The sequence below is a fragment of the Dasypus novemcinctus genome, chromosome 13 (genome assembly GCF_030445035.2).
Source record: "Dasypus novemcinctus isolate mDasNov1 chromosome 13, mDasNov1.1.hap2, whole genome shotgun sequence".
Classification (NCBI taxonomy): Eukaryota; Metazoa; Chordata; class Mammalia; order Cingulata; family Dasypodidae; genus Dasypus; species Dasypus novemcinctus.
The window spans coordinates 61,076,183-61,090,878 of NC_080685.1; the positions used below are offsets into that span (position 1 = coordinate 61,076,183).

At 39.1% G+C, this 14,696-nt stretch overlaps 1 protein-coding gene across 1 annotated transcript in view; it reads left to right on the plus strand.

The window, feature by feature from the left end:
* XPR1 (xenotropic and polytropic retrovirus receptor 1) overlaps window positions 1–14,696 on the plus strand; it is a 258,295-nt gene that overhangs the window by 25,005 nt on the left and 218,594 nt on the right. The window contains exon 2 of the mRNA XM_004461856.5: window positions 12,170–12,221. Within this exon, the coding sequence (XP_004461913.1) occupies window positions 12,170–12,221 (52 nt within the window). The remainder of the gene's footprint in view (window positions 1–12,169; window positions 12,222–14,696) is intronic.

A 14,696-nucleotide genomic window follows, 5' to 3' on the forward strand; every position in this document is an offset into this window, starting at 1 on the left:
TAATCTCTTTAGCCATCTCATTGAATTTACTAAGGAGATTTGTTCGAACATCTGTGATTAGTTGTCTGAACTCCTATATGTCATCTGGAGATTTATCTTGTTCCTTTAACTGGGCCATAGCTTCCTGTTTCTTGGTGTGGATTTTAATTTTTGTTGGTGTCTTAGCATCTGGCTTACTAGAGTATTTATTCTGGATGCAGTTTCTCTCTTTAGTTTAGGGCTTCCTGTCCTTTCTCCTTTGCTGGTTGTGCTTAGGAGCCAAGGTTTTAATTGGCACTGTAAGCTATGGAGGCTCAAGCTGCCCTCATTGCGCCAGGGACCAATGAACCTTCTCCCAACTTTCTCCTTTGCCAGGGATAGGAACAGAGTCAAAGCTCTGTGGAACAATCCAAATCGTGCAGGCCTAGACGGTAGTTCCCCAGAGAGACCGATGAAGCTTCACACCCCTTTCTCCCCTGCCTGGGGTGGGGATAGAACTGTAGGTATGGGCAGCATTCTTGGCGGTGTGGATCCAAGATGATCACAATTGCCCCGGTAGACTTCTGATTTTCAGTCTGTGCCAGCCAAAGTTACCTGCAGTTACCTGGATAGGCTGGTAACCTCCTCCCTGCCGGAGGCCGGGCTGCAACCTAGTCTAGGGCTGCAAACCAGTTTGCGTAAAAACACCCGGTTCCTACTGCCACTGTGATTTTTGGTCAGCCCTGCTTCCCCTCAGGCTGGGGGCGGAGTCAAAATGACAGCCATTTGCCTTTTTGTGACTTGGACAGATTCACACCCCAGCTGTTCGCAGGGTTATACCTTGGCCAGCCAAGTCTGCCAATCATTAGCCGAACTGGGCAGCCAACTGTCTCCTCCTCCCCTGTTTTTGGGAAACGGAGCTTCCAGTTTCAGCCACAGAAGAGTCCCTCGGGCGACTTGTGCTGCCAGAGTAGGATAATCAGTGGCCTCTGTGGCTTTGCTGGTGATTTCCCAGAAAGGCTGGAGCAGGTCCCGGCAGCTTCCTCCCTGCTGGAGGTGACACTGGAGCCTAGGCTAGAGCTGCAATCTGATCTGAATGGAAAGAAGCCAGGCCCCACCAGCACTGTGATTTTCAGTCTACCCTGCTTCCCCTTGTGCCAGGTGGGAAGTTAAGATGGCAGCTACTGGCCTCTTTCTGACTTAGACTGGCTCAATCTTTAGCTGTTCTCAGGATTATACTTTAGCCACTGAATTTACTCCTCAGTGGCTGAAGTTGGTGCCCAGCTGTCTCTTCCTCCCCCGTTTTTGGGTATTGGAGCTTTCAATTTCAGCCGCAGAACAGCTCCCAAGGTGGCTTATGCCTCCAGTGAAGGATCGGCACCGGCCTCCATGGTGTGGAGCACTCTACTTGTGAGTCTTCTCTGCAGATGGGCAGTCTCCTCCTTCCATTCCTTTAAGTATGTTGTAGAATGCTCTTTTGGCCTGTTGAAGCCCCCAAGCAGGTGCTTTAGCTAGCTCTAGAGAGCTCTGGGTGTTTACAAATTGCCCTGTAGCAAGAGCTGACTCTAGGAGCTCCTTGCTCTGCTGCCATCTTGCTGGTTCCTGACACCTGCCTTAGAAACCATGTTATAGGTATTTAGGAAACAGCATTGTTCATTGTATTTTGTTTCTTTTTGTTTTCATTCAGATAAACTGCTAAACTGTTGCTAATTTTGTGGTAACTATTATATTTGCGTCAATACAATATATTTTGCCAATCTAGATAAATCTTTTATGTTAAGGAGGGCTGGAAGCCAAAAGCACTAAGAACTTTTCTGTGACTAGTAAATAGAAGCAGTTTGATTTTTTTGGTGTGGAAATAAAAGGTAATGATAATTGGGAGAAGTGAGATTGGGTTTTGCATTTTGATATTTCATGAAACTGAAAATGCTGTAAAGTAGTTCAATAAAAATAACAATAGCTTGTAACTTCTGGGGAAGATGATGGAGTCAGGCGCTCTAGGACACAGTCCCCTCCCAAAATTCAGACAGGCAGGAACTGTCTGAAACAAATATTTTGAATCTCCAGAGGCCAGAAGAACACTGTATAACATCCAGGGATGAGTGGGAGGAAAAGGGGATAAAAAACAATTAAGAACTCTAAAATGCTCTTTCCGCAGGGAGACTACCGGCACCCATCCCCCACTCTTATGGCAGGGTGCTTTGAGATCCAGTCCCTGGCTAGCTTCTGGTGATAAGAATGGGGTGTGCACAACTGATCATTGATCATGACTTTTGATTAGCAAATTTGGATGGCTGGTTCCAGCCTCTGAGGGCAGCTAGTGTTTCAACCCATCCTGGACAAGAGCTGCAGCAGCCATTGTTTCAATCCTGCCTTGGAAAAAAGGTGGTGGCAGCCATTGTTTCAACCCTCCGTGGACAAGGGTGGAGATGGTGAATATTAAAAGGGCTTCCTCAGAGCTGTGGGGAAAGTTTGCTGAAAGACTACATTTGCTGGGTAGGTGAGAAAAGTTCAGCTTTGGAAAGCCATGGGAGAAGATTTTGGCAACTTTCTTGACCCCCCCTCCACAGGGCACTTTGGAGCGCGTCTGTGTCTCCTTCAAGGGTTCCTGGCCCTGTTTGTCCTCCAGGCAAAAACAACTTGAGACAACAAAAGGAGTATAAAAACCTATAGAAGCAGACCATCTGGGACAAAGGCCTGCTGGCGAGATACCCGGGAGAGGGAGGTTTGTCCTCTGGAAAATAGAGGGCTCAACCAAACTCCTCTAAAAAGGGGAACTCTAAAACAGTTAAGAAGCAAAAGCTCAGGACAGTACAGAGGCCCAATAAGACAGGGAAAAACCCTGCATAGTGTTTTGCCTTGGACAGGCCTTTATGATGAGAGACTGAAGATCAAAAAATTCTCTGTCTTATCACCGGCTGGTTGCAAAACCAGGAAATGACATCCCAGGGAATAAATTTCAGGGGTTACATTTAAAATATTAAAATTAATAGTGTGCAAGAAGAGTACAAGGCACAAAGAAACAGGTAATGGTTATCTATCCAAAGGAAGAGGATAAAAACACCAACAAAGAAGATAACAATGTGTATGTACTGAACAAAACCTTTTAAAAGTAATCTTAAAAATGCTTATGGAGATGAAGGAAAGTACAAAAAAGAACTACAGGATATCAGGAAAACAGTGAATGAACAATATGAGAGTCTAAACAAAGAGATAGAAATTTTAAAAAGCAACCAAACAGAACTACTGGAGTTGAAGACCATAATAACTGAAATGAAAAATTGCTTAGAAGGGTTTCAGGAGCAGATTAGAGCTGAGAAAAGAAAGAATCCATGAACTTGAAGACAAAACACTTGAAATGAAACAGGCTGAGGAGCAGAAAGAACAAAGAAATAGTAAAAGTGATAATAGCTGCCTAATGATATCAAAGGAAAAGAAAACTACAGACCAATATCTCTTATGAATAAAGATGCATAAATTGCCAACAAAATAATAGCAAGCTGAATCCAACAGTATGTTGAAGAACTTTACACCATGATCAAGTGATATTATAGCTGGTATTAAAGGTTTGTTCAACGTTCAAAATAAATCAATTAATGTACTATTTACCACATTAGCATCAATCATAAAATCACCTTTCTGAGTTTTCGCAATTCAGGGTTAAATGTGAGCAATCATATTTATTTCGTAGAGTTGTGAGCCTATTATTGTGTTTATTATATTTTGAACAGTATCTGATAGTAGTAACATTCACTAAATGTGTAACTATTATTATTTGATTATTGATCAGTATTTTTATTTAAAGATTTATTTATTTATTTCTCTCCCCTTCCCCCCCCAGTTGTCTGTTCCCTGTGTCTGTTTGCTGCATCTTCTTTGTCTGCTTTTGTTATTGTCAGCGGCAAGGAAATCTGTGTCTCTTTTTGTTGCGTCATCTTGTTGTGTCAGTTCTCCGTGTGCGACACCATTCGCGCTGGGTGGCTCTCCTTACAGGGTGCTCTCCCTGCGCGTGGGGCTCCCCTACGCGGGGACACCCCTGTGTGGCAGGGCACTCCCCGTATGCATCAGCACTGCGCATGGGCCAGCTCCACACGGGTCAAGGAGGCCTGGGGTTTGATTCGCGGACCTCCCGTGTGGTAGGCAGACGCCCCAACCACTGGGCCAAGTCCGCCGCCCTTGATCAGTATTTTGACCATCTCATTCACGGCTCTCATGTGATTGAATGCGATCTAATCTAGTTTCTGCCTCATCATACTACTGAAACTACTTCCTTGAAGATCACCAATGAGCTCCTTATCCTCAAATCTGATCATTTTTTCTCATTTTCCTGCTTGATCTCTGAGCAGGTTTTGATTTTGAATATCCCTTCCTTCCTGTAATGCTCCTTTAATTTTCATGACTCTTGTGTATGCCTGGTTTTTCCTTATTGTCCTGATTCTTTTTTTTTTTTTTAAAATTTATTTCTCTCCCCTTGTTCCCCACCCCCGGTGTCTGTTCTCTGTGTCTATTTGCTGTGTCTTCTTCTTTGTCTGCTTCTGTTGTTGTCAGCGGCACGGGAATCTGTGTTTCTTTTTGTTGCATCATCTTGCTGTGTCAGCTCTCCATGTGGGCGGCGCCATTCCTGGGCAGGCTGCACTTTCTTTCACGCTGGGTGGCTCTCCTTACAGGGTGCACTCCTTGCGCGTGGGGCTCCCGTACATGGGGACACCCCTGCGTGGCAGGGCACTCCTTGCGCACATCAGCACTGCAAATGGGCCAGCTCCATGTGGGTCAAGGAGGCCTGGGGTATGAACCATGGACCTCCCATGTGGTAGACGGACGCCCTAACCACTGGGCCAAGTCCGCCTCCCTGTCCTGATTCTTTGTATACCTACATATTCAATCCTTGGCCCTCTTCTCACTTTCTGGCAAATTTCATTAACCTAGAATCTTGGCAGTTTAAATCACCTTTATGTGGATTATTTCAGTCTTAATCTCTAGCTCTGACCTGTTTTCCAAATGGTAGCTCTTTATATTCAGCTTTCTTCAGACCATCACAAATGTTTGGATACTTGAAGTGGTTTGTTTTAAGTGGTTTGTTAAACTATTTCTCTTTCCTTTGCTCAAGTTTTTCTTTTTGCTTGTTTAATGGTATTATAGATCATCCTCTTTACCTCATTATGCTTTTTTTATTCCTTTATTTTAGTACTTAACTCATTGTATTATAATTATTCTTTTTACATGTCTCTTTTCTTGTTTGATTCATCCTTGTTTCTTTGGGGCCTAGCATAGTATCCAGAGTAGGCATCCAATAATGTTTGTTGAATGCATGAACCTTAGTAACTTCCTAAAAGGCTATATTAATTAACCTAGAGATAGTTATGGTTTACCTCCGATATACAAGGTACTATATAAACAAGGTGGCTAAAACCCTGCCCTTATATTCAAATTGGAAAGAAGTGTCACTTATTTATCGTTGTCATCTTAAAACAGAAGGTGGTAATAGTAACTACTATAAGTAGTTTCAAATAGAATTCTATAGGACATCAGAGGAGGGAGCCTTTCAGCTGAAGGAATCAGGAAGGTTAAAGGATGTTAAATTTGAAATGGACCTTGCCGGATGGTAAAGATTTGGAAAACTAGTTTTAATAGTTTGGGGGGAGGGTGGAGGGGATTCCAGGTGGGGGTGATATTTGTAAGCAAAGGCAAAGATGGAAGAAATACTGTCTCAAATAATAATTAATTCATTTTTGCTTGAGGTTTAGGTTGTGAACACGAAAGTGGTTTTCCCCATTTCGGAAGCTAAGCCTGGAAAGGTAGATTGGGACCACTCCAGGTGCCTTAGAGGCTAAGCAGAGGAGTATGTACTTTACTTTTTGGCCAGTGGGAAATCCTTGTAGGTGTTTGAGCAGGAGAATCAGACCAGTACTTTGAGAAGATCCATGTGGCAGCAGTTTTTAATTTGTGTTAAGAGAGGTGAAAACTCATAAGAGGTAAACCAGGTAAGTCTGTTGAAATAGTTTAGGGAAAAGGTTAGTGACAATAAGAAGATAGGAGAGAATGAATACAAAAGAAGTTGTGTAGTGGAATTGACTGACCCAGGTCACTGAATGCTGGGATGTAAGAATGTTAATTCCACAAGGGCAGAGATTTTTGTTTTCCTCACTGATGTATCCCAGGTGCCTAAAACAGTGTCTGGCACATAGATACTCAATAAATATTTGTTGAATGAATGAGACAAAGGGGGCCGAGATTGTGAATCTGTATGATTTGGGTACTGGTAATGACATTAAAAGAACTAAAGAACATGGGGATTCTAAGTGCCCTCTTTTGAGGAATATAATTTTGTTTTTAGTACTTTCTTGTATACTTTAGTATCAGGAAATCATTACTCATTTCTAGAGAAGACAGAGAAACCAGGTCAGTTATAACTGACTTGCAGGTTATTCCCAGACTGCCCAGTATTTCTGGTGAAAAAACTTAAAAATTATTCACAGACTACCCAGTATTTCTGGTGAAAAACTTAAAAAAGAAATGCATAAGGATGTGGAAATTGAAAGGAGATAATTGGAAAATGTTTCTGGAGTGCTGTGTATTAGCCCATAATGTGTATATTTAAAAATATATACATAAAATTTTTTTAAGAGTTAAATTTGGAAAAGTTCAGATTAAAAAAATGCCTGATGGAAATTTTATCCAATTATTAAATACCATTATGACTCCTTTAAAGGTTTATGAGAACAAATTCTTTTTTGCTTTCTTCAAATCTTTGTTTACTTTATTGTTTATTAACTCAGTAATTAAATTGCAGTATGCTAATTTGAATGAATGCTGAAGTGAATGAGAAGAACAAGGTTTAGCTATTTTACTGATGGAGTTGATCATATTTATATGCTGTTACATGTGAGGTGAGTGGTAGGAAATAGGTATTTTGCAAGCTTCTGGTTTTTTGTTATTTTAGGTACCAGAGCCAGGGATTGAAAGCAGGACCTCTATATAGGAAGCCGCACTCAACCACTGAGCCACATCAGCTTCCCTGAGTTTGTTTTTCATTTGTTTGCTTGTTGTTTGTTTTTAGGAGCACAGGGAACTGCACCTAGGACCTCCCATGTGGGAAGCAGGTGCTCAACCACTTGAGCCACATTTGCTCCCCCATCTGCCCTTTAAATGGCCTGTGAAACCTATCTGTGCAATGGAATGTAGATTAGAGATGATCTACTGTGAGACATTAAAAATTAACATAAGAAATTTTAATAACTGTTTTAGACTGAGTCTGTAGGTTTTCTATGAGAATTAAAAATACTGTGTTTTTGCATGACTGATTATCTAAAGATGTATTGGGAGCATATTCTAATCGTCTGGGTAACTGTTTCATAAGCTAGTAATACTAGGGGGTTGTAGTGCCTATGTTTATGCGTTCAAGCTTGTTTGGTCATGTTGGCTCCAGGTAGTACAGTCCTACTTTGTGATGTGCTAATAAGAACTGAGACATATAAATGATATATCCATTTCCAGTAAAGGGTCAAATGATGCCAGAGCACTGTATGAAGTAAATTTTGTATAAGGTAACATTTATTGAGCATTTTCTATATTCTTGGGCACTATTCTAAGTACTCTTTATGTATAGTTATAAATCATAATTAATATATTAGGTTATAGAAATTTGCGTGAGAATTATTAATCCTCACAACAGACCTGTGAGGTATGAGCTATTACTATTCTTATTTTACAGATGAGGAAACATAAGTTCATTTAACCTAGGTTATATAGATAATAAGTGATAGTTTGTTTTCATACAGATTGTCTGACTTCATAGCTCTTAATCACTCTGCTCTGCTGCCTCAGATTGAGACAAATACTAGGAGAATTATGTTGCATCTAACATAAAGTAATATTGGCAATCCTTGCTATAAAGAACTTGTTTATTAGCAGTCAGCACTGTTTTTTTTTCCTCTCTATTTTTTTTTTAAATGTTACATTAAAAAATATAAGAGGTCCCATATACCCCACCTCCACTCCCCTCACTCCACTCCTCCCACATCAACAACCTCTTTCATCATTGTGGCACATTCATTGCATTTGGTCAATACATTTTGGACCTCTGCTGTACCACATGGATAATATGGTTTACAGTGTAGTTTACACTCTCCCCCAGTCCACCCATTGGGCCATGGCAGAACATACAATGTCCAGTATCTGTCCCTGCAGTACCACCCAGGACAACTCCAAGTCCTGAAAATACCCCCACATCATATCTCTTCTTCCCTCTCCCTACCCTCAGCAGCTACTGTGGCCACTTTCTCCACATCAAATTACAGTTTCTTCCATTACTATGAGGTCATATGGCTATGAGTCTCCAAAAAAGAGTTGGGAGGTCATCAGAGGGGTCGTGCTTATGCATTCCTCCGCAGGGTCCCACAGACAGCCAAAGTAGATACAACAGGTACTGGTTGCCCTGAGGCCTCAGAGATCCACAGGTTCTATGGTCACAGCAGATGGCTGCGGAGTTCAGTGCCATGACAATTGGCCCTTCTTTGGAGTTTGTATTCCTGAGTGTGATGGAGTTGGACTCAGATGTGATCTTTCTACACATGCCTCTTCTGTCACTTTTACTGAACCTGTGGTTGGCGCTGGGGTTGGTGTATACTCAGGAGACCTGAATCTCTGGATTGTCCTTGTAACAGCCAGGCCCTGAGCCTCAGCAGACTTGTAACTCCTACCCTCTGGATTATTGAATTTACCCCAGCCAGGTAATAGGGAGGTGAAGAAGGTCAACCACCACACCAGGGAGCCAAGACTGCCTACAACTGCAAGCAGAATTGCATTCATCATCCATGTGGAATCTAAGTCCCCGATATAGAGGTGGAGTGGACATAACCATCCCAGGGTCTACAGGATGGAGGAATAGAGTATGGATTAGAGTGGATTTACTGATAATCTACTATGGAACTATTGTAATTAGTAATGGAAGAAATTGCAGCACTGTTTTTATGTTACATGTTGAAATTTTGTTTCAGCAAGAGAGCATCTTTTTTCCTGTTATGTTAAAGTTGTTCCTTGGAATAGTATTGGTTTTGTAATTAGATTTGAGTTTAATTTGTAAGATTTACTGTTACATAAGGGTTGGTATAATTATGCACTAGGAGTATTATTTCATTTTTATGCATATTTCAGTAAAATTAGAACAAAGATTATTTTAACACAGAGATGCGGATGTAAAGTATTTCTTTGAATCTATTGGAAATCAAAGACATCTTTTGAAATGCAATTTCATATTTGTTATACAAATTCAGAGTTTTTATATGAAGTACTGGGTTTTCTAAAAGTAAAACAGCACACATTGAGGAACTCCTTGGATTTGTTGTTTTGTGTTTGATGTACTGCTCCCAACCAAGGCAAGTGCTCTGCGTGATTCATATTATAGACAACCTATGGGTACTTATAGACAGTACTATGTAGTGTTTTTTTCTTTTTCTTTTTGTTGTTGTTGTTGTTGTTGTTTTCCCTTTCCCTACTTCCCACATGGTGACTATTATTTTGTCACAGGCATAGAATGATTACGTATTTATGGAGTTCTCTAGAGACTATTCTACCAAAAACATAGATACTCAGAGGAAAATTGAAGTAGAAAGAAACAAAAACAGTTGCCATTATTTCATTGTTCTTTTGATTTAAATAAAATTGATTCAGTTTTATAATCCGAATTTCGACTCACCATTTTTTTCCTTACAAAGTCTTAATTTCTTTTTTTTTAAACTTGGTTTTGTAGGTTTTCCTTTAACAAATTTAATTCATTTTCACCACAGGTCAGAGATTCCACTTAGTGTACTTTGTTAATCATCTTTAAAGTAATTTTCTCCAAGAAAGAAAATCTTTTGAATTTAAGAGCTGTTTGTTTAGCTCAAACTGGATATAAGACACTCTGCTAGGTTTTGATGGTTTCCTTTTGTTCCTGATAGCATCATTTAATTTTAGTACACTTGCCTGTTTTACCCCAGAAGTAGAACTTTATTCAGACATTTAAGTCTCTGATAAGAAATAATATGTATTTTTTTCCTTAACTATTTCATGGATAAATTTATTTGCTCCTTTCTCCTTACATTTTCCTATTATTTTTTTTCCTTCCAGAGATTTACTCTGCTTTCAACAGCTTTTTATTCATTTACTCTCTTAAAATGTCCTGTCAGAGAACTGTAATATAATCTCCACTGTACATGTGTATAGGATTTTTTTTTTGGTCCCCCCCTTGTGGCTTTTGGCTTGCTGTCTACTTCCCATGCCCATTTGCTGTGTGTTCTTCTGTGTCTGTCTTTACTTATTTATTTAGCTCCCCCTCCCCCCACCCCTTGCAGCTTTCTTGCTGTCTGCTCTCTGTGCTCATTGGCTATGCGTTCTTCTGTGTTCTTGCTTGTCTCCCTTTTTTTTTGTTGTTGTGTCACCTTGCTGAGTTGGCTCTCCGTGGCGCTTGCGGCCGGCAGCATTCTGGAGCTCTTGTGGGGCAGCGGCTCTCCTCGGGCTGCCTTCACAAGGAGGCCCCGGGCCACGAACCCAGGGCCTCCCATTTGGTAGACGGGAGCCCAACTGATTGAGCCACAGCCACTTCCTTGTATAGGATTTTAATATAAATTTTTAATTTCTGATCTGAAAGTCTCTCTGATATTTTATAAGATCTTCTAGATTATGTACTGTTTTTAGTCTTCAGGTTAGTAGCCCCTGAGACAACTAAAATTGTAAAGAAAAATATTGTGTTCCATACTTATGTCATATTTTCCTAGGGCTTTTGTGCACAAACAAGTTCAAGAGTTAATGCTCAGTTAACATGAGGTTGAACTTCGGTGTAATCTTAGAACAGCTGTGGCCCACTTAAAAAGGTTTTCCACAAAGATAGCATTACTAACTGTATTGCTTCAAATTCCATCTTAATAGTGAATTTAATTCTTTTGCATATTTTTGGGTTTAAATATACCTGACATTTAAACTTGTTATATAAACATAATTTTCCTTCAAATAATCTTATAAAACATGGATTAAAATACAAATTAGGATTAACCAAAAATGCATTGATGTTTTTATTTTCCCTGTTTCATTGGAAATCTTTTTACATTATATTGTCAGGCTTAATGAGTCATGGAACTAATATGTTGACCCCTAATCCAAAATAAATAATAAATTCACTTGAGTAAGATACAGTTTACTGGACTTGACTTTTAAAAATAAAGGTGGGTTGCCCTGGAGGTTTATTTTTTCCTTTTTGTTTTGTATATACTTGAATGACTCTAGGCCAGTGGTTTTGGGCAGTGTATTGTATTAGGACCTTTGTTCTCAATTTTTGTCACAATTTTCTCTTGATTAAGTTTATGATTTCTCAGGTTTTTCATTCATTATCAAATGTTCTTTAATTTTTATTTTTAATGTGTACAAATTAGATTGTTCTTTCTCTTTTTTCTTCTTTCACATCTTGAAGATTAGACAATACTGGAATGATCTGAAAGTATATATTTTAGTTTCCTGGGCTTCTCAAGCAAATACCATAAAATGATTCAGGTTAAACAATGGAGTTTATTTGCTTACAATTTGAGGCTGGGTGAAAGTCCAAATCAAGATGTCATCAAGGCAATGCTTTCTTGCCAAAGACTGGCATTCTGGAGCTCGCTGCTGGCAAACTTTTGTCCTTAGCTCCATTGTCACATGGCAGTGCACATGGCAACTTCTCTTGGCCTCTCTGTTCTCTTCTAGGTTCCATTGAATTTCAGCTTCTGGCTGTCCCTGTGGCTCTCTCTCTCTGTCTGAATTTCATTCTGCTTATAAAGGGCTCCAGTAATAGGATTAAGACCCTCCTGATTGAGGTGGAATAGTCCTTAACTGAAATAGCTTCATTAAAAGATCCTACCTACAGTGGGTTTACACCCACAGGAATGGATTAGATTTAAGAACATGTTTTCCTGAGGTTCATACAGCTTCAGACCTTCACAGTATATAATAGTATTTGGATTTTAGCCTATTAAAGTTAATTGAAGGGGTTGAGTGCCTGCTTCCCATGTACAAGGTCCTGGGTTCAATCCCTAGTACCTCCTAAAAAAAAAGTTAATCACAGTATTTCACTAAATTCTCAATTTAGGGAACCATATGTTGTCATGGTCTAGATATTGAAAGAAATGATGGTTTAGCTTCAGATGCCTTCAATATAAAGATTACTCGTGATTTCATGTATTATTTTCTTTTTTTCTAATAGGCTTTCAAGGATATGCTATATTCGGCTCAGGACCAGGCACCTTCTGTGGAAGGTAAGATGCATTAATCTTTCAGTCCCAAAAAATCTCTTTTTACAGAAAGATGTTTTTTATGATAACCTGCCCTATTATATAAATCTTTCTTTGCTTTCAATAATATATATTTTGATTATTTTATATTTCAATCAAAATTTTTCTTTTAGCTAGCTCACATCTACCCTATGATGGATCTCTTATAATGCCTTTATATCACCTCAGGACTGAATCACAGTTACTGGTTTAGAGTCAAGATTATTAACTGGTTAGTGATACCCATTGTCTTTCTCTCCGCCATTGTTTTTCTTTTTCTCTCCTTCCTTCCTTCTTCCCTCCCTCCCTCCCTCCCTCCCTCCCTCTCTCCCTCCCTCCCTTCCTCCCTTCCTCCCTTCCTTCCTTCCTTCCTTTGTTTTTTTCAGTGAATCCTTAGGCCATAATTAATCTGGACAACACAGGTTTTTCTTTCTATTTATATCATATCTTTAGAGTGGGACTCGTAAAACAGTGGAGTATGTTTACTGTGTTTGTGTATGTGCGTATGTAAGCATGTCTATGTAAGTGTATGCACAGTTTGGTAGTCATGAAATAACTGATCTGAGAGCAGTGGTTGCCTCTCCAATTATCTTTATTGATCCTTCCTTTCATGTTGCCTCAACTTCTGCTTACCAGCTCATTCTTTATGGGCTTGGAGAAATGTAAATTAAAGTTGTATTGAATTCTTGTGTCAATAAATAATTGTGAGCTAATTCAACAATTATTTCTTGAGGGAGTGTTCCTTTTGAGGTTGGGTATTCTTTTAAAATTTTGCATCACAAAATGACGAGGAATGATGAGAAAGTATATGCCAAGAATATTCTGGATAATGAATATAGACTAATATCTTTATGAAACCCAAACTAGAATGCTGTGAATTCATTCTAATGGTAAACTTCTGGGAGCTTATTTTTATAAGATGCTGAAGTTGATTAATAAAGCTATAGATCAATTATTAAAAACCTTATTCTTTCTAATAATAGGAATATTTATCTTTCATCACTTCGTCTTTGACCATTTTGGATTCAAAATGTGCTTTCTCCCAACATCTGAAAATCTTTTCCCTTATCTTTTTTCTTATGCTTTTTCTTCTTTTTTTTTAATTAGAGAAGTTTTAGGTTTACAGAAAAATCATGCAAAAAATAGAGTTCACCTATACACCCCTCTTGTGCAGTTTTCCCTATTTTTTTTTTTTTAGGCTTCATTTTTTTAATTACCTTTTTTAAAAAGATACATAGATCATACAAAATGTTACATTAAAAAATATAAGAGGTTCCCATATACTCCTCCTCCCCCCTCCACTCCTCCCACATCAACAACCTCTTTCATCAGTGTGACACATTCATTGTATTTGATGAACACATTTTGGAACACTGCTACACAGCATGGATTATAGTTTACACTGTAGTTTACACTCTTCCCCAGTCCATTCAGTGGGTTATGGCAGGATATATAATGTCCTACACCTGTCCCTGTAATATCATTCAGGACAACTGCATGTCCCCAAACTCCTCCCACATCACACCTCTTCTTCTCTTTCCCTGCCCTCAATAACTCCCATGGCCACTGTCTCCACATCAATGACACAGTCTTCCATTGCTAGAGTCACAGAAATTCCAGTAGAATATCAGTAAGTCCACTCTAATCCATATTTCACTCCTCCATCCTGAGGACCCTGGGATGGCAAAGTCCACTCCACCTCTAAATCTAGAGGGACCTTAGATCCCACAGGACTGATGGTTGGGATTCTCCTGCTTGGAGTTGTAGACTCGGTTCCCTGGTGTAGTTTCCCCTATTATTAACACTTTGTATTAGTGTGGTACCTTAATTCCAGTTGATAAAAGAAAATTTCCCTTTAACCACAAGCAAATCTATAATTCAGTGGTGTTCATTAGATTTACATTATTGTGCTGTCATAACCACCATCTATTACCAAAAAATTTCCACCACCCAGGGCGAAATTCTGTACCAGTTAAACATTAACTCCCCGTTTCCCTTACCTTTTTTAAGCCAGGGCATTGCCACTTAGGTATAAATTTAATATGTTAATATGTCACTGAATTTTGGAGTGTTCTTCATTTAATTCTCTAATATTTAATCTCAAGACACATTTGTAAAAATGATTAGTTTTTTATTGGGTTATCATATTTTATGTGCTCTGAAGAATGCCTCCTCAAAATCTTTTAACAATGTAAGTAAAATGAAATTACATGAATGTTAAACTGATTGCCCCACCCCATTTAATTTGCTTTATTATTGGCTCTTTTAATTTTATCGTCACAGTAGAGCTACTTATCTTTAAATTTTTTAAAAGGTTTTACGCTTTGTAACAGATACTCTGAAATATGTTGAAAGTTATAGTGATCTTTATTCATTCCCTTTGTGCAAGAGCATATTCCTAGTAACTTTTTCATTCATTTTCTGCTGTTAATGGAGAAAAACTTAATTCTGTGAAAGCGT